The 19,662-nt window shown below is 37.0% G+C and overlaps 1 protein-coding gene across 1 annotated transcript; it reads right to left on the bottom strand.

Annotated features, from left to right (window-relative positions):
* Positions 1–15,258: 15,258 nt before the first annotated feature.
* LOC131684417 (sodium-coupled monocarboxylate transporter 1-like) lies at positions 15,259–19,662 on the bottom strand (the record flags this gene model as incomplete). The annotated part of the gene is made up of 4 exons (XM_058967272.1): positions 15,259–16,614; positions 16,678–16,818; positions 16,879–17,033; positions 19,570–19,662. Coding segments are annotated over 4 exons (1,347 nt in total), but the record flags the coding sequence as incomplete, so codon positions are not given.

Raw genomic sequence — 19,662 nt, 5'->3', positions numbered from 1 at the left:
AACCGGAAGTCACCATCTCAGTTTTCAAAAAGGTATCAATTATCCAGTTTCATCATCTACTTGTCAGGTCCGTTCCAAAAATACCCCTCGATAAGAGAATATTGCTGAACGGAAGTCGCCATCTTGAATTTCAAAATAAAGCAAAACATCAATTTTCATCATCTACTTGTCACGCGAGTTCAAAACTACCCTATTCTTGGGGTGATCGAGAATATTGCTCTACCGGAAGTAGTCACCTTGGGTTTCAAAAAGCATGCAAATATTCATTTTCATCATCTACTTATCAAATGCTGTACAAAATACCTATATTGTTAGGATAATCGAGAATATTGCCGGAAGTCGCCATCTTGGGTTTCAAAATCGGACAAAACATGCATTTTCAACATCTACTTACCAAGCCCGTTCCAAAAATACTCACATTATTAGAGTGCTTACAGAGTGGCGGCGAGAAGCTGAGCTGGGGCAGATACTGACATTAGGATGCGAGATGCGAGAAACCTGCTCGCAGCATATCAAATGCAGCCTGTCAGAGTAAAAGCAGGCAGTCGGCGCCGATCCGCTCGGCTTTCACTCTGACATGCTCCCTTTGGTTTGCAGTAAGCTGGTTTCTCGCATCTCGCATTCTAATGTCAGTTCCACCCTCAGCTCAGCTTCCCGCCGCCACTCTGTGAGCGGCCTTAGGGTTATCGAGAATATTGTTCAACCAACGAATTTCAATAAAAATGTGAAACGAACTTTTTTATCAACTGAATCCCAAATAACGAATACGAATTAGTTCAATTTACGAACCCCCGATTTGGTTCGTAAATGAAGGTTCCAATGTAGCAGTGTAGCCAAGCTAAAATATGTGCTCTCTAGAAATGTGCGGATAGACGAAATGTTGAAAATTACAAAGGAATTACTTCGTTGTGTGCTTGCTCTAAAGTTTTTGAGATCATAATGAACGATGTGCTCTTTGCGTCTTACCAAGGTTAAATATCCTCTGATCAACGTGGAATCATCCCAAAAAGATCAACCTCCATGAACCTCGCTCAGTTCGTTTCATTCTGTTTAAGTAATATGGACACTGGTGCTCAGATCGAAACGGTGTATACCGACTTGAAATCAACATTTGAAAGAGTTAACCACACAATACTTTAGGAACGGTTGAAGTTAATAGGAGTATCATTTGATCTGATTCGATGGCTCCCATCAGATCTGAGACATCGCCAACTTGTAGCAAAAATTGGATGCCCCATTTTTCAACAACTAGGATGTTCCTCAAGGAAATAAATTGGGGCCACTCTTATTCATACTTTTTTATCAATAACAATCAATACCAATGAATTAAGCTACGGTATTAGGACCGGAGTGTTGTGACGTTTAGGGGAGGGTCAGAACCAGTAGTCGTACTAAAATAAAATGTTCAAACGACTAAAAGTGCATTCAATTACCTTTAATTCAACATAATAATATTTCATATCAATGAAGATATTTGGATTTTCCTAAACGTACTTTTTATTTTAAAGGTGAAATTCATTTTTTTTACTGTAACTCGAAAACTGTTCTAAACAGTTTCCTGTTACTTTTCAAAATAATATTGTCGTTATAAATCACACTGAGTTTTTGTCTCAACCCTAGGCTTTCTCGAAAAATACATTTTTTAGCAAATAATGGATTGTTGACAACTTTTCGGTGAGTAAGTTTTTGTTAACAAACATCACAAAGCACTTCCCATTCAAATTATTGTCTCTAACCCTTATTTCGGAGCATCTCTTCAAAAAAGAGCTCATGATAATTTGACAACTATGGAACCTCGGCTAAGAGATCAGTTACCACATCTAATGCCCACAATTTGCCAAAAGGCCCCATGATGCTTAAAACTATAAGTTCTCAATGTAGTGAGCATACAACATACTTCCAAACAGTCTACTTTCTACTTCTGCCGCAGTCAGATGTTCAATCGAGCCAAGTGAACAGCCTCTCTGTGCATTGTCTCGAGAACAAAGGAAACATCGGATTATTCTTGTCATCATGAGTAAAGTTGACGAAAAAGCTCTACTCCGACCCAACGCTGCGGTCGTTGACTTAAAATTTTGTTTAAAACGACCAAGTTTTAGTGAAGTGGAATACCTTCTGAAGCTAAAAATGCAACTTAGGCTTGCGGAAGTCTTGTACCTTCAGTATCATCTTCTTCGCAATGCAGTGTCATTCAACACGTTAGCACAAGCCGAGTGTTTCATTTTAAAGAACAACTTAAGTTTGGACAGAGAATGCGCAAAATTCGCAAACGAAAAAAGCAGTTTTTTTTTCACACCGTATGTCAGATCTTCATAAAAATCAATCAGCGTATGTAGAATGTTGTTACAGTACTGCTGATTGATTTTTATGAAGATCTGACATACGGTGTGGAAAAAAACTGCTTTTTTCGTTTGCGAATTTTGCGCATTCTCTGTCCAACCTTGAGTTGTTCTTTAAAACGAAACACTAGTAGCAGTGGCGGATCCAGGGGGAGGGTCTTGGGGGTCCGGACCCCCCCGAAAATTTTTAAGTTCTTGAGAAATTTTAAAATTGTTTCTATTTTAAATTCATTCCAAGTTCAAAATCATTCAAAACTAGATTCGATTACCAAACCTGATTTTAATTAAATGAGGGTATTTCATATTACGTATTGCACAATGAACATTTCAAAGTTGAAATTTTGGACCCCCTCCGAAATTTTTTTCTGGATCCGCTCCTGACTAGTAGAACTTCTTCCCGGGTACTCCTAACGGCGTTTTTGTAGTGAGGATGCGGGTTGAAAGACCCTCCTACTAGACAATAAAACTCAAAATTCACGGAACTATAATTATGCAAACTACGCTAGGCACTCATGAGGGGCAAACTCCTACGTGCAAGTATTGTAATCAGACAGCTCATCATGGACAACCTTGCGCGGAAGATCCAGAGGAAAATGCATCTCAACCGATTGCCAACTCATCTACGGCAAAATCAAATAAATGAATTTAAAAAAAACATACTTCCAAAATTATTATTGTGCAATATTGATTTAAATTATTCAGCATCAATTAATTTGTTTTTTTTTCAATCCAACTAATTTTGGATTGGGGGGGGGGCTACGCCGCTGCGTACTACATCATTAACGTATTACGTATTTTTTCCACAATTTTATTATTTCTATACAAATCCGTCTCTGGAATGCACCCTATTTTAAAATTTATTCTTCGTTCAAGAGATGTGTCTGGTGCAAAATATTCCTTCCATATCAAAGGCATATATGCCAAACTTCATCTAAGGCAAAAAGGGCTACATGTTCCAGATTTCCCCTGAAATTATGTTTTCGAGCATTTTCATAGACTGTGGGTTCCATTGTGGCATTCAAAAAGACAAAAATTTATTTTAAGTGAGATTCTAAAATCTAAATTCGATGAATTATATCCTAAATTTAATCAAATCAAAATTTACAATAAAGAACTCATTTATATTTCAACAATTCTCCTTGCGTATTTAATTTAACAGCACAAATATTACGAAAATTACTACTCAATATTGTGCACTTTTCATTACCCTAGACCCCATAGATTCAAAGTGCAAGTAAGCAATCAAACTGCTACTGAATACTGTGAGCTTTCAAAACTCATTCATTTCATGTGGTAGAGATTGTATTCTCATAGATAGACCAGGCGAACTAACCAGTCTATGAGAATAATTTATTAGAAAAATTTTAAGTTCGCAGTGAGGTTGGAATCCAATTTTTAGTGCCACAAGCAATATGACTACAAATAAAAATACCCTTACACAAACATAAGTTCAGAGTCAACATCCAAATATAATAAAGTTGAGTTGAATCCGAGAATTGTTAACCTACCCTGCCATTAAAATCCCAAAATCAAACCACACTGTACCCTAATTATAAAAACTGAAGCCCGAGTTAAAACTTTCATCTTTCTGCTGAAACAATCTAGCAACAATGCAGGAAACATTCTGAAAGTTGCCTTAAAAATATCATTTTTCTCCTGCTCCGCTACAAAGCTGCCTCACGCCGAGAAACTTCACAACGGATGGTAGAAGCACTAAATACCACTTATTATAAATGCCAAAGCCAATGTAATATGCAACGTTAATTATGGGTACACACATGCACAAAGTGTGTTCCCCAGCTCAGCATAAAACTCCTTCCAACTATTGCCATCAGCGAATGCTTTGTTGTACAGTTCGCCCTCTGTTTATCGCGGTAGACGTCGTTCTAAACCACCACCCCTGGCCAGGGGCTGTGGCCAAACGAAGTACCACTGTTCGTCACTATACAGGACCGCAACGACGCAGCGTGAAAATGAACCATGTGTCCAAAAGCTAAAGGAATCCTTTTCTCTGTGCCGCTGACGGCACGAGGAAAAATATGATATTCAAGTTGAAAGTAAAGCCTGTTCCGTATGCGGTACAGCTATTTCCCTCTCGGCTGTGACATTTTCGTTTGTGCGGTCTTCTGGCAACATCGCGACCGACGCGTCGCGACGGTCTTTGAACTAACCGAGAAAATTAAGAGAACAATGATTTGTTAATTCTTGCGTGTTGCACGCAGTGCTGTGAAATGATATTCTTCGTACAATTTATTGACAATAAAATATCGTAAAAAAACTGAAACTTGCCAGTTACCTTTGAAAACTTCCAGATTCAAGTATCGTCGATAAGAGCAGAAATTCGAACCATCCATCTCTATCCTCATAAAAGGCCATTCTGGAAAATGTTGTAAACATAATAGAATAAAACTTTTTTAACCGACGTGAAACCTTGCGGAAAATATGTGTACATGCTTAACAGCGGGAAAAATATATGCGGTGCCACTGAAAACGAACGAAGTGTGGGAGGGTTGCATGGGGGGCAGCTTTTCAAGTGAAATAATATTTTTTGATAGTGTTTTGAATTTTTCACCACCTCCGTTGCTGGGTTCACCGAAGAAGCTTCATTATACGGCTTCCGGACCAGCATCTCTGGCTGGGCATGTGACGGAGCAGTAACATTATATAGTTTTATTATAATGATAAATTGCTATTCATTGGCGATTTTTCATACCGGAAACATAAGACTATTTTTGAACAGTTTGCGGTCGGATAGTAGGTTTTAGGGAGAGAGGATGCGAAATAATGGTAATAATAAATAATAATAATGTGTTTTAACTTGTTCAAAATTGGCCATCATTGGAATTCAATTACCAATATGTAACGAATCGGGAGTAACAACTAATTTACGTTAGTCCCCCTATAGTTCACAGTTTTTCCATGCGCACTTTTTAGCATATGAGGAATTCAAAGGTGACGTTTTGCAACTTTTGATAGAATAGACCTAAAGCTGTACGCAATTGTAATACGATAATGAAATGCAAACATATCTGAAGTCAAATAGCAGTATTGCAGTGTTTCTGAATTTCCATTGAGATAGGTACATATCTAATTTTACTTCGGGCAGTACAATCTCTTCATTTAGCGGATCTCATTTCGGAAATAATTGAAAAATTCTCCCTCCAATTTTTTGTATATGTAGGTAGCAACCCGAACACAAAAATGAAAAGTTAAATATTTAATTAGCTCAGTACACATGTGGGAAATGTTAATTTTATGCAGCCCATGCAGAACTCTGTACCTCGGAACAAAGCCTTATTTGAACTTTTTTGTTAGTTCGATCAACGTTCTTGAGCTGAGTAAGGTTACATGTGTGGGAGGGCCAAGCTTTTGAGCACTGACTTTAATGAAACAGATTCGGGTCACGATTTTTTGCATCTAGTCGGGTCATCTGCTGGTGAAGTTTTTTCTAGCTCTCTGTTCTGGTATGACATTGAACTTCCAGCCTAATTGTTGTCATTTTTATCACTATGCTATATTTCTCCTTAATAGAGAACAATTTTGGTAAAAACCAGTGATGGTGATTGATGAAAATATGGTTGATCTAAAATGATGCATATCAACGTTGAATGTTGTATACTGAACAATTGGTCCTTGCTTATCAGGTCATCCTATTTGTAGTAGGCGATAAAATCCAAATACATAACGCGCCAAATAGAACTTTTCATTCGCCAATAAATGCTGTACTACCTGTTGTCAGAGGCAACTCAGCATTGAGTGAAGATTGGTCCAAGATGAATATTTTCTCATCGCAATCGATAACTTTCGATGCTTAATGAATGAATCAAATAGCATTCGTTGCATTTTTTTTGGTATGTAAATTAAGATATTTTAGATATCAATAGTACTATCCGAGGCTCTAGTACCATAAAGGCTCGTAACTATAGGTTTCAAATGCCCTTCTTATGCATAAGAGCGTCAAAATTGTCTCAATCACTTCGATTGAATTCGAAAAAAATTCTGGATCTCGTGCCTCACTTCTGAATGGATAAGAATCGAACATAGTGAAGCATACTCAGATTGAAAAATGATCATGCGGAATGAATGAATGGAGGGAATGCAAACAAGCGAACTTGGTTACGCATTTCATCGATACTGATTTGTTTGCAACTTGAAAATAGGTTACCATGGAAGATTTTCGTCTGTACACATATTCGTGCATCGAAACCATGGATTACTATCAGGTTTGATTGGGTGATGAGTGTTAATTTTGATGAAAATTGGCTTCACTGGTAAAAACAATATTTTCGCCATTAAGGAGAAAATTATTTAAAACCATCTTTGCGCATGAGTAGCACAAAACCTATAACTAAATTTGTTATGGAATTTGCGTTTCGACTTCGTCTCATCAGAATCCGACACTAACTTAGTTTTGGAGCAAGCATCAATAAGGCGCTATATTGCACGAAATTCATCGTAAAAAGCGAAACAATTTTTCGTGATTTAAACGAAAATGTTCGTGACTTGTGAATATTTAGTGCATATTGCACAAAAATCACCGTGAAAACGAACCAATTTTTTGTAATTTAAACGAAAACTTTCGTGATTTTTAAATATTTAGTGCACATTGCACGAAATTCATTGTACAAAATGAAGCTATTTTTCGTGATTGACACGTAATGTTTCGTTAGTTTTACCAGATGTTCATATATATCACGAATGTTTCGTTAGTCGCACGATTTCATTTTCGTGCGCCAAACAAAAAAAAAACTTATATATCTTACATCCTATCTTCAAAGCTCGATGTTTAAGTTTCCTTAACAAGCCATCGGCGACAAGGTTCCATAGAAGTGGAGACATCACACCACCTTGAGGACATCCGCAGACACTCAGTTTCCTTATCTCTACTTGTCTTGACGATGAGCACAAATGCCGGTTGCAGGTATCCAGTTCGTGATATATGAAATGGATCCGAAAGACACGTTGTCAAAAGCACCTTCAATATCGAGAAAAACTCCTAAACTTGATTACTTTTGTGAAAAAGCTTCTTCAGTGTTGTAGACAACACTGTGTAACAGGGTGGTAGTAGACTTCCCCCGCTGATATGCAGGTTGCATTGCATGCAGCAGGTGCTCGCCCAAGCTAACATCACGAATGTAGTGGTCGATTAAGGGGTTACATACCTTTTTGTGAGAAAAATGTCATGAAATTTTGAATTTACGCAAAGGCGTAAAGCAATGCGTTCATTACATCAAACTTATAGTATTTTGGTAGTACATTTCTCAGTGAAATAAACAAGCATAAGTAAGTATAAATCATTGCGAATATCTTCTGAATTTTTTTCTTGTTTATTTGACACGGCTCAATGCGTTAGTATAACTAAGCCGTGGGTCTTTTAAAAAATTTTCAATGCATGAAAATTAAAATTTACTTTCAAATATCCATAGGGTCTTGTTGACGCAGCTTGCTGCTGCATGTTGAGATCCTTTTCCTTGGTGGTGAAAAATGAGGTGCGTTGTCTGCCAAACCTTGAGGGTCATTCTGTCCGTCTTCTCTCACGTTTTTGTTCACGTCCATGACGTCATCGGTACTGCATTCATGATGCTCACGGACGGATGTTCTTGTTTGTTTCATGTACTTCCGGGTCGCTTTTGTAAATCCTTCATCGTTAGTGTTTGATTTTTTATTAGTGGTGTTGGTTGTTGGTTTAGAGACATCTGGAGTAATCGTTGTTTTTTCGATGTTGGTAATGGAATTTTGTTTAGTGGTACTGGGCCCGATTGTCGTTGCTGGTGTTTGTTACTATCCGGTCTGCAGTCGTTGGTTTACCAACCGTTTGTGGTTTAGCATACGACGACTGTATACCGGCTTTGGTCGTAGCAGGGGGAATTTCCTTAGCAGCCTCTGCGAAAGGTTTTCCGTGTTGTAGCGGCTGATCGCAATATTGGCACGTAGGAATCTGCCCTGGGTTTGACAAGAGTTTTCTGATAGTGGTGGAATCAGTTCGTGGTGCCAGGTCATATAGCTTTATTTTAATACTGTCATTATCAATATATAAGTTTCCGTCCTTTTTTGCACGAAAATAATTTAATTTAAAATATTTTATACAAAATAATATTATGTGAAGTATGCACCATTCGAAGCAACAACTTTTCCCCATCCTTCAGGCAGCATACGGATTCCTCGAAGAAAGAAGTCAGGGTTTTTCGACTCGATCAAATTATTACGCCATTTTTCGATACCTTCGTAAGATGTGAACTTTTCTCCAGTCAGGGCTGATTGCATAGATCGAAAGAGATGGTAATCAGATGGCGCTATGTCTGGGGAATACGGCGGGTGGGGCAAGATTTCCCAATTCAGCGCTTCCAAATATTTTTTGACAGATTTAGCAACGTGTGGCCTTGCGTTATCATGCTGCAAAATCAGCTTATCATGTCGACCAGCCCAATCCGGTTCTCTCTCAAAGCTCGATTTAATCGTATTAGCTGCAATCTGTAACAATCGCCAGTGATTGTTTCGGATGGGTTAAAGAGTTCGTAATAAATTATACCATTCTGATCCCACTAAATACACAATATAACCTTGGAAGCATGAATATTCTTTTTCGGTGTGTATGGACCTGGTTCACCTGGCATCCCCCAACATTTTCGTCGCTTAGGGTTATCGTAGTAGATCCATTTTTCATCGCCAGTGACGATGCGATGCAAAAAACCTTATCTTTTGTGGCGCTCAATGAGAATCTCGCACATCACCAAACGTCTCTCGATATCCCTCTCCTTCAATTGATGTGGTACCCAATTTCCTATTTTTTGCACCATTCCCATCGCGTGCATACATTTACCGACGGTCGATCTGTCAACATTCAACTCATTGGATAGCTCGTCTAGAGTCCGACATGACTCTTCATCAAGTAACTCTTGTAGTTGTGCATCTTCGAATTTTTTCGGTGCTCCTTCGCGTTCTTTACCACTGACGTCATAATCACCATCATAGAATCGTCGAAACCACTCTTTACAGCTTATGTTGGACGGGGCATGATCATCGTAAATATTTCTTTAAGTGCGGTATGTTTCAGCTGCACTTTTCCTTAAAATAAAATAATGCAGCAAAACTTCCCGCAAATGCTGCTTTTTCGGAACAAACGCTGACATTTTTGACACCTAATCAAAACGGATGTTCACACTCGAAACGAATATCAACTACTGCAATCGAGACCTCACACATACAACTATAAATCATAGGTATAGTAGTTGAGCTAACACAGCTGTAGTATTACTGATGACCCATCTTTCAAGAGGGCGGAAACTTATTCCCATACCCAATACGTGGCTGTATAAAATGTCATTAGATTCGACGGCGTGTTTCAAGTTGTTCTGCGAAGCGAATGATTCTGCTTGACTAATGTTTTTGAACGTAATCGGTACCGCCTGACGTAAATGATGGAATTGCACTACACTAATTTCTGCTATGTGGAGCTACATGTTCACCTTCAACAATTATGTCGTTAAGCTATATATATAGTTTTCCATTCCATTCGATAAATTTTAGATCCAATATACATAATATAACATTATTTAAAAAAAATCGTTGTGATATGTAAAAACGATTTTTTTGTTTTTTTAAATAAATCTTATGTAAACATAGACAACCATACATAGGAAAACTGCAGTTTTTTACATCTGGCCTAAGACAACACCCAAAATGAGAAAAAACTATATGCATTGTCCAAAGAGAATAGGGAAAGAGACGAATAGTGTGAAGCCAAAAATACCTTATTGAGCAGACCAATCGTGCAATGTAAATAAACATTACTCATGCCTGAGTTGGAGGAGATAAGTATTGTACTTCTATCAAAAAAGAAATTTGAATTTTCGTCAGAATTTAGTTCAATCGTGATTGTAAGGTGCATTCTAGAGTATATGTATGAGTAAAAATAAGCTTTAGAATTATTTCATCTCTTTGTTTCGAAATGCACATCGTTTGATAAACAAATCCATCGATCGACATACGGTTTGTTTTCAAAATATAATAGGAGTCATTTAAAGTGCTGCCTGTAGAAGCGGTTGCCAAAATTCTAGTGTTGAAATCATCATAAAGGGAGTGTTGCCGTTTTGACTGATTTTCACTCTTCGTCTCTTTCACTATTCTCTTTGGCATTGTCAAATTAAAATAACCCTGCGAGAAAACCGGGAAAACATGTATTCATTTTTCTGACAGAGCATCATATGTCGTGAAATTCGATATGTCGAATGCTTCTGATAGTGTCAAATCAAGACATATTTCTTTATTTTAAATTTAAATTTTATTTTCACGTTTCCTGAGTTGGAAAAAACATTGTTGTGATCACGAAAATCAGCTTTATCGATATATGTAATAAAAAACATTTTTTCGCAGAAGTATCAATGGAACATACTCAGTTCTGCACTTCTGCTAGAAAGTGCAAAAACGGTGCAGTTTCAGTGCACTCCACTACACCGGTGTCAATCAATCGAAAACCCCATTAGCTTGTAGGTTCAGAACCAATATGGCGCATTCGAAAGATTCAATGAAATGCTTTTTCGGCAGACTATGTTCCCGGTTACAGAAATGGGCGCGTCATGCATCTTGGAACATTAAAGACATTATACAAGCGAGCCACAACATAGCTCCTACGCCGCACACATCCCTCTCCCTTGCCTAACCATGTATCCGACATAAGCAAATGTAAAAATACGTTTTTCAATACACTAACCTTGCCGCTGCACAGTGGCGGATTTGGCTAAAAACCTGGCCAAAAGTCGCAAATTGCATGGTAGTACTTTGGGGTCTAGTACATATATTGTCCTTCAGATGGTGCTGCCACATGCTATTTTAAGTGAAACACTCCAAAAATTCCATATTTGAGGTGTTGACACATCCAAACAATTTCAATCATCGCGTTTTGCTCATATTTTTCATCGAGCGCCCGAAATATCAGTATTATTCAAGTGTAGCTATTTTGATTTGAAAGTGTCGGATTTTTTGATAAAAGTGTCGGTTTCAAATGTGTAATAATGGAAATTTATGCTGACGGTATGTACTTTATTTATAGGTATTGATGCCAAAACATTATTTTGTTTGTCTATAGAAAATGTCAATAACTTTCACGCTTTTGTAGCAGACGGTTTCAACAGACATTTTTGCTAAATTATTGAAATACTTTTTTTGTCCACGTATGTCCACTATGTTTCAAGGCAATTTGTGTTCCTTGAACGATTCTCTATTTGGGACATAATAAAATTCTTGCCCGAATTTGCCCGTTTATGAGTAATCTTTGATTAAGTGGAGAGGGAGATGGATTATAAGACATTCAGGTTAAAATTTGGACTCGTACTTTTAATTACTGCTGCCCCTCCGGTCGTCATATCGAGTCGAACAATACTGAATTTTGAAAAGGGAGAGCTGGGTATTTAGTGGTGAAAATTTCATCGAGATTCATAAACATGTTCAAAAGTTATCAAAAGTAGAACGCAAAAGACGTAAATAATTTTGGTCGTTCGTATTGAAATCCAACGAGGTCAACAGAAGTAATCGCCAAAGGTTCCAAATATCAAAAATCGATTATGAATACCATGATTAAACGTTATCAGGGAACTATGACCTTTGATCATGCAAAACAATATCAATCTAGAGGTGGAATATATGATTGGATACTACAATCGAAAAAAGTAGAGTAGTGCAAAAGAATACTGGGATCTCCGGTCGTGATTTGGCCAAAGAGCTCACTTTGGCGTACACTCCAGTTTGTCGAATTTGTTTGTGAGAAGGTTGACAGTCGTAGCATGTCAGCAAGCATGATAACAAAACGTGGTTGCTCAGAACTAAAGCAGGAAGCAGTACTAGCATGCTCTGACCAAGTATAACGCATTAATTTAAATGGACGTTTCATCGTATATTAATGTACTTTGGACAAATCCTCGGTCAAATTTAATTTAAATAAAACTATCAATCTTAGTGAATTTCACTTATTTTCGTATTTTTCTCATATTTATTTTTAGTTACTGCAATTTGCTTGCTAACTTGTTGTCAATTTTCACTCCATGCATTTCGTCGCAGAATCGGCTTATTTTCTGTATATTAGAAAAATACTATTTTTCGTTCTTTGAGTAATATGTGCATCAGCAGTTGAAAAATAATCGTACTGCGAGTTTATAAGTTTTGTAACTATGTTGCATAATATTTCAAAATACATAGTTTAAAATGACTAATATCATCAATTCTCATTATAGCTACATTATCTAGACAACCAAACCTCTTAATGCATGCAAATCAACAAATTCTATCATTTAGCTACACACTATTTAAAATTCTATACATTATAAACGTTATTGGCATACACTGGAACCATTACATCTTCATTCGTGAAAATTTACTTTTATTTAGATTAAAATGTCGGCCATTTTGCATGCGCCATTTTGAATTTTGAAAATCTGTCATCAAAATCGTAATCTGCGCCCCGAAAAACCGTGGAATGCACCTTTGCAGATCAATCAAAACCATTTTCGACTTTTGGTCAGGTTTTTGGGGAAATCCGCCACTGTGCGCTGCTCGAAACTGCTACTTGAGGAAGCTAGAACATTTTCCTATACATTCAACCCGAGTTTTAGACGGAATTCCATTTGTAGCTCTTATTTTGTGCGAAAATATCACCCCTCTTTCTATAGGGTTTCTTTTCGAAACACTCTTATTTTTCTTCTCATTTTTAGTGCATTTTAATCACACACCACTGCAAAAACACCCGCGAAACTTTAATCGTTTACTAACAAAACTTCAAATTTTCTGCCGATGTGCAGATGACCGAAGGAAAATGTCCGAAAACTCCCATTTGTGCGTTTGAATTTTCACTTCGAATTCCATTTTTTCTCAATGTAAACAAACGCGTCGGTGCCTAGCAACAAGCGTGCGTTACTGGCTTCCACATATCTTCACTTTAATAGAAAAAAAAGTTTCGACCTGAATTTCATTTATTTGACTGCAAATTTGCAAAACGTATCAAAACTTCTCCCGTTTGAAGCGACATATAAAAAACAAACACCCTCAACGATCCATTTGCCATGAGGACAACCAAAGAATTATCAAACAGCCGAAGAAAAGGGAGATTTGTCTTCTTTCACAACTCTGGAGGAGATCCAAAAATCTGTTTCGAATATACATATGATTGCGAGTAGTAATAAATCCTATAAAATAAGTCTCCCAACCTAACTTCATTTAAAATCTGAGAAAATTCCGATTTTTTAATAATTCTTTTCTATTATAATTTACTGACTGAACAGTAAAAACAATCATTAAATTAAGTAATTTTAACTGGATATTCCTCGTACTTCAGTTTCAAATTACGGAACAAGTCAGTATTTCAGGAACTTACCGGAAAATAACTCAAAGCTTACTGACTGAACAGTTTATTTTGACATTTAGTTTATTCTTGTTACTGAATCAGCATTTAATATATCTGTCATTAAAAATTTGTTGAAAAAGTTTTCAAAATTTTACTGAATGATCGGTTTATTTTTGACATTTAGCTTATTTTCTTATTGCTGAGAAGTCGGCTGTTCAAAACCTCAGCAAATTTTTACTGTACCCAGTAATAAAAAATAAGCGTGTAGTAAAACTAGGTATAAATTTAGAGCTAATATGTTTAACGGTAAATAAAAACGAAATAAAGTTTTCAATAGGTAGAAGGTGTCTCGTCGTTCTCTGTTGCTTGTTGCGGCGGCTTAGGTAGAAATTTTAATAGCCATGAATATCCGTTGCTATGGTCCCTATTGACCAGGGGTCTTGTTTATGTATTTCTATACTTTCAGCTACATCCAGTTTCCAGTGGTTTGAGATTTGTCGTATAATGCGGATATCTTTGGTAGTATAAGTTGATGGTTCTCGTAGCAAACGTGCTCTGCTACTTTTGATTTGAAGTGGTATGGAGTTCCTTTTGACAAAGCTTTTTCGGCCTTTGTTGTTTCTGTGATGTGTTCTTTGAATTTGATTTCTAAATTCCTCTTTGTTTGTCCTATATATGGTCGGTGTTAAGTCAGACCGGACTAAGTCGCAAAACATCAAAAAATGAGTTAATGATAGCACTGGATAAAGAATTTCTTCATCTACATTCCACATTTACCGGATTTGAAATATGAAACAATAAACAAGAATTTTGGCAAAAATTATTTTCCAATTATAATGTAAAGGATGATGCGATTCAAACTTTAAACGCGTTTTTCTCGAAATAAATGCACTGTCACTTAGTCCGGTCTGACCTAACACCGACCATATATTTTGTCATAGTGTGGGCAAGTTATTTTATAGATTCCTGATTTGTTTAATTTTCCTATCGAGTTTTTCGTGGGTCCTAATCTTGTTTTAAGTTGTTATTTCTACTGCTGAAGACGAGGTCTATACCAAATTTTCTCATTCTCTGGCGAAGTGTTCTTGTTATAGCCCCGTCATATTCTATTGATATCCTCCTCAGTTCTTCCTTTATGGGACTCAGTGTAGTCAGTTATTTTCTACGTTGAATTCTGGCCTTCTTGTCGATGATCCTTTGGATGCAGTTCTCATTGTAGCCATTTAGTCTCGCCGTTTTAAAGATACATCCTAACCCTTTCACCTTTCCTTGATCACTTAGCGGGAAATGTTCCATTCTGTGGATCATGTGATGCAATGTTGCCATTTTATGTTGGCGAAAATGAAGAATAAAGAGGGTTCGAGAGTGGTGGAAAGAAAGCATTATTGAAGGACTCCGCACTAAATTGTCTTCCCTCACTTGTAGAAAGTTAGCATTTTCTGCCCAAAATCGGGTCGATTGAAGTTGGAGCTTTAAAAACTAAAAAGGCACATAAAACAAAATTTTTGAAAAACTGAATAATTACGGCTTCCTACATAATACCAGAAGTAAAACAGTGGGAGTCACCAGTAAACGAGAATTCATTCATATTGATATACATTTTATTAAAAATTCGATTCATACTAATATTTTATTTTGTAAAAATTATTTACATAAAAAATAAAACCTTCTTTGCAGCACCTATCTCCTAACAATTCATTTGATTGTATCACAGGCAGTTATGCAAATGTTAGCACATTGTACTTAAATTTGGAGTATGCGACTAATAGTCGCCTAATTCAATATTTTCGAATGGTTACTACAGCGTCTAAGATTTACAGTCTATTGTTTTACGAGCACTCGTGCATACCCATTCTACCCTATTGCACAAGAAAGCATCCTGTTTCCACAAGAGATTGCTAAATTTGCATTTACTCGACTAAAACTTAAGTACCATGGTTCCATCGCTCAACCGAACATTTTAAGTAAGTTGCCTGATTGTCTTTTTAGCGGGATTGTTTTATTTTGGCACTCTGGAACGCAGAATCAGAACCATAGGACGATCGCATTTCCTTACTGAAATTAACTGGAGTTTCTTTGGATGCCGACCCGAAGTTTCCGAAGGATTCCTGTGGCAAGAAACGGTGGATAATCGGTGATATTAACTCCGGGTCGATGTCCTTCAGATTTCTAGGATTTGTCAGGAACGATACGATAGTGCCAACTATTAGCACTGTTAAAACCCCGATAGGAGTAATCCAGTGATATGATAGACGGTAGAGTGGGAACACATTTGATTCATCCGGATAAATCGGGTTCACGATAGTACTGTTTGACAGTAAATCGTCCGGACATCCATCTATCGACACGGGAAGTTTATGTGGAACAATATTACCGCTAGCTGTAGCGAGCTGAGCTCCTAACGAAACCCATCCAGATAGAATAGCTCCTGAAACTCCACCAAATAGCGCACCTTTAGAGTTACTCCACGGAACCAACATTCCAAGTGTAAAAATTCCACACGTGGTTCCGGCTGCAATAGCCGATAAAGAGGTTGCCACACTCAATATACCTCCAAGCTTTTCGATTATGAACAAACAGCCCATTGCGGCTAAACCAAGGACGACGACACTTCCTCTTACAAACACATTAGCTACAAATGGGCTAGGATTCACACGAAACAGTCCCTTGAGTATGTCTTCCAATAGCACCGCAGAGGTAGAATTAAGAACTACCGATAGTGAACTGAGAGCAGCTCCGAAAACTCCAGCAATGAACAGACCAGGAATCCCCTGCAGATGTCCTACGATTTCCATTACATAATGAGGGAACAACTGGTCATCCGTTTGGACAAATCCTACCGACATTGGATCACACTGGTAGTAGTAAGCATAGATCAGTAGCCCAGCGTAGCAACAAGCGGTAACAAAAATGGCCATTCCGATGGTAAACATGCCAATGGACCTAAAATGAGGGACTTGATTAAAACGTTTAATGTGACAAGCTGCGAAAAAAAGCTCAACTAACCTCTTAGCCTTCTTCAGATTTGGCAGTGACATGTACCGTTGCACCATAGTCTGGTTGACAGAGTTGAATGAGGTCCAGTAGAAGAATCCTCCAATCAACACACCCCAAAACGTTTGTCGCTCGTAAAGCGACGGGTTGAAGCTGAAAATTAATTTAAATATGATTTTTTTAGGAAAGCGATTCAGTCAGAAAGTAAATCACTTGAAAAAATTAATTCTGTCACCAATCTCCGATCGGTCCCATATGATAGTTGGATCACCGATTGCTATGGTACCCAGAATGACCACAACGACTACGGAGATAAACATCACGACCACCTGCCAGGCATCGGTGAAAACGACCGCTTTGATTCCACCCTGTTTAGAAGAGTAAAATAAAAAGTTGTAATTTACAATTCAGTAAAAAAACGTGGAAATGATAGATTAAAACGTATGGATGCTAGCTATCTAATTTCCCTTTTCGCGTTCTTACTGACACGATTAAGTCTAGTATATTTATTTATTTTAGTACCTATGTCTAATTCTTACAATATAACAAAAATTAAAAATCTATTTATACGGAAGCAGCATAAGACTAGAATTTACTTTGGTCTTCCCAAACTTACACATGAGTAGAACATGAATATTAACTATATGAGAAGTTCTATTTCCTCACTGCTAAGTGGATTACATGGTGATATGTGTATTCATATAGAAGATATTTCATCACCGTTCAACGTAATACTTTATACAAGGGTCGAATATCTGAAATTTCTGAATAAGTTTAGGTATTCTTTAATTAAATTACTTTATACGAAATATTAACTAAATTCACAAATTGTTCATGAAACTAAATACGACAAGCTACGCATGTACAATGTACATGTGTTTTCAAACCACGATGTTCAATTGTACCGCAACGCCTTTATGTATACCCTCAGTATACTGAAAACTTTAACCGCTTTAATTTTTCAACGTTCTAAAATTTCACAATGCATTCAAAATAGCTTTCTCCAGCTACGTACGTAGGATTTTATTTTTTTCATAATTGTTTAGGAAGCAATTTTGTATCGATTTTTAAAGCATTTTCGGCATTTTACGATTACAATTTACTATGTCGCCTTCAAACACCTAAGGTCAACTGATTTCATAAAAGTCGCTCAAGAAAATGCTCCGATTATTTATGGACGCAGGACACAGCAAGCTGCAATGTAACGAGAATTTTTTAATCTTCCTAATTTACAAAAGAACGTCTTATCAAAGTGAAAGTCATGCTCACTCAGTTTGTGTCAATGGAACCTTCGCTTGTATTAAAGTGATTCGTTTTGGAGTGTCTTTGGAAGTTGTAAATGGCCAACTCTTCAAATTTGCATGAACTACTACTTTATTAACAATATACATAATAGCGCTAAATGATTGCATTTTTCATACATAGCCGAGGTCGTTAGGATCTTCTGAGGCAAAAAAATCTCTCTAGTCACGTCTTGCTTTTAAAAGAAAGCAAAGCCGATAGTCGTGGTCCATGTGTTGATGGACCGATATCTGGGATCCAGATGATGAATTCGCCTCGTTAATAGATTAATAGCTTCTTCTAACAAAGCTGGATTGATTTGTATTCTTCTACAAACATCTAAGCAATGATACTCCCTTTCTTATTCTCGCTTACGGTGATAATCTCAGGCTAACAGTACCACCTACTGGTAAAATTTCGAGCTGCTTGGTGGTTTTCTTCATGAAAATTGCCGAAGAATCCCATACAAACTACAAACACTTTTGTTTAGTAGGTAGACTTGTCTGATTTGATTCCAATTCGGAGCAATCCTTTCTTATGGAACTAAGGATCGACCCGGGGCCCTGGGAGGGCTGATTGAGTTTTCAAAAATACATCTTTTTTCTATGCAGTCTAGTTATGACAAGCTTGTGCCAATTAAAATAGCTAGACAGAAAATTCTAACCCAAAGTTCACCTTTCTTACGGAGTCGTGTTATGCCGTTTATCGTGTTTGTGTTTGAAATATTACATTTACGAGATTTATGGATTTTCTTTATCTACAATTGTTGTGCTAAACAGGTAATTTATTTGAGATTTCAGTAAATTTTCCGCCCTCATCAAATAAACTAATTGTTGGTCGGTATTGGTTAGGTTAGTAAACATTAATTAGTGAAGCCGTTCTTTATTTCCAACTGAAACTCATCGCTACAGCAATTCCATGACATGAAAAAAATGTACTGCACACTATAAACTGTGACAAACATATTCTGAAGCCAATCTGATGGCTAGTCTCGTAATGTATAAAACTTAAACCAACAGTAATTGATGTGTTTATAGGTGAAACCAAGTAGGGGAATTGTGGGAAAAACCGACACTGTGGGTAAAACCGACACCCCACAACTTTTCCTAGAAATCAAATTTTTATTGATTTCATAATGATACATTATTATTAGTACGTTTATTTAGAGCATTTGAAGAAAAATTTGATTTACGTTAGTGCGCCGAATGTCATAAAAATAAACAAAACATACGACAGCAGCGTTCATACTCGTCTGGATGTTAAATTTCGTTGGTTGATTTTAAGGTTTTAACCGAACAAAAGCTTTTCATATTACCACATTTTTCAGCACCTATTATTATCGGCCTTTCTTATGATCTAAGGATCGACCCGGGGCCCTGGGAGGGCTGATTGAGTTTTCAAAAATACATCTTTTTTCTATGCAGTCTAGTTATGACAAGCTTGTGCCAATTAAAATAGCTAGACAGAAAATTCTAACCCAAAGTTCACCTTTCTTACGGAGTCGTGTTATGCCGTTTATCGTGTTTGTGTTTGAAATATTACATTTTTGGAAACTAGTGGTACTGGTTCTGAACAACAGCTGTTGGTATGTACTATGGAAATTTAATAATAATTACTACTTACCAACAATGTATAAAATATGCACACGAGACAGACAATGGCTCCAATTATATACAAGTTGAAACCAGTAACTGAAATTAGAAGTGTGGATATAAG

This window comes from Topomyia yanbarensis, chromosome 2 (genome assembly GCF_030247195.1).
Source record: "Topomyia yanbarensis strain Yona2022 chromosome 2, ASM3024719v1, whole genome shotgun sequence".
Lineage (NCBI taxonomy): Eukaryota > Metazoa > Arthropoda > Insecta > Diptera > Culicidae > Topomyia > Topomyia yanbarensis.
The sequence above is the reverse complement of the archived record's forward strand: the minus strand, read 5'-3'. Positions and strand labels throughout refer to the sequence as shown.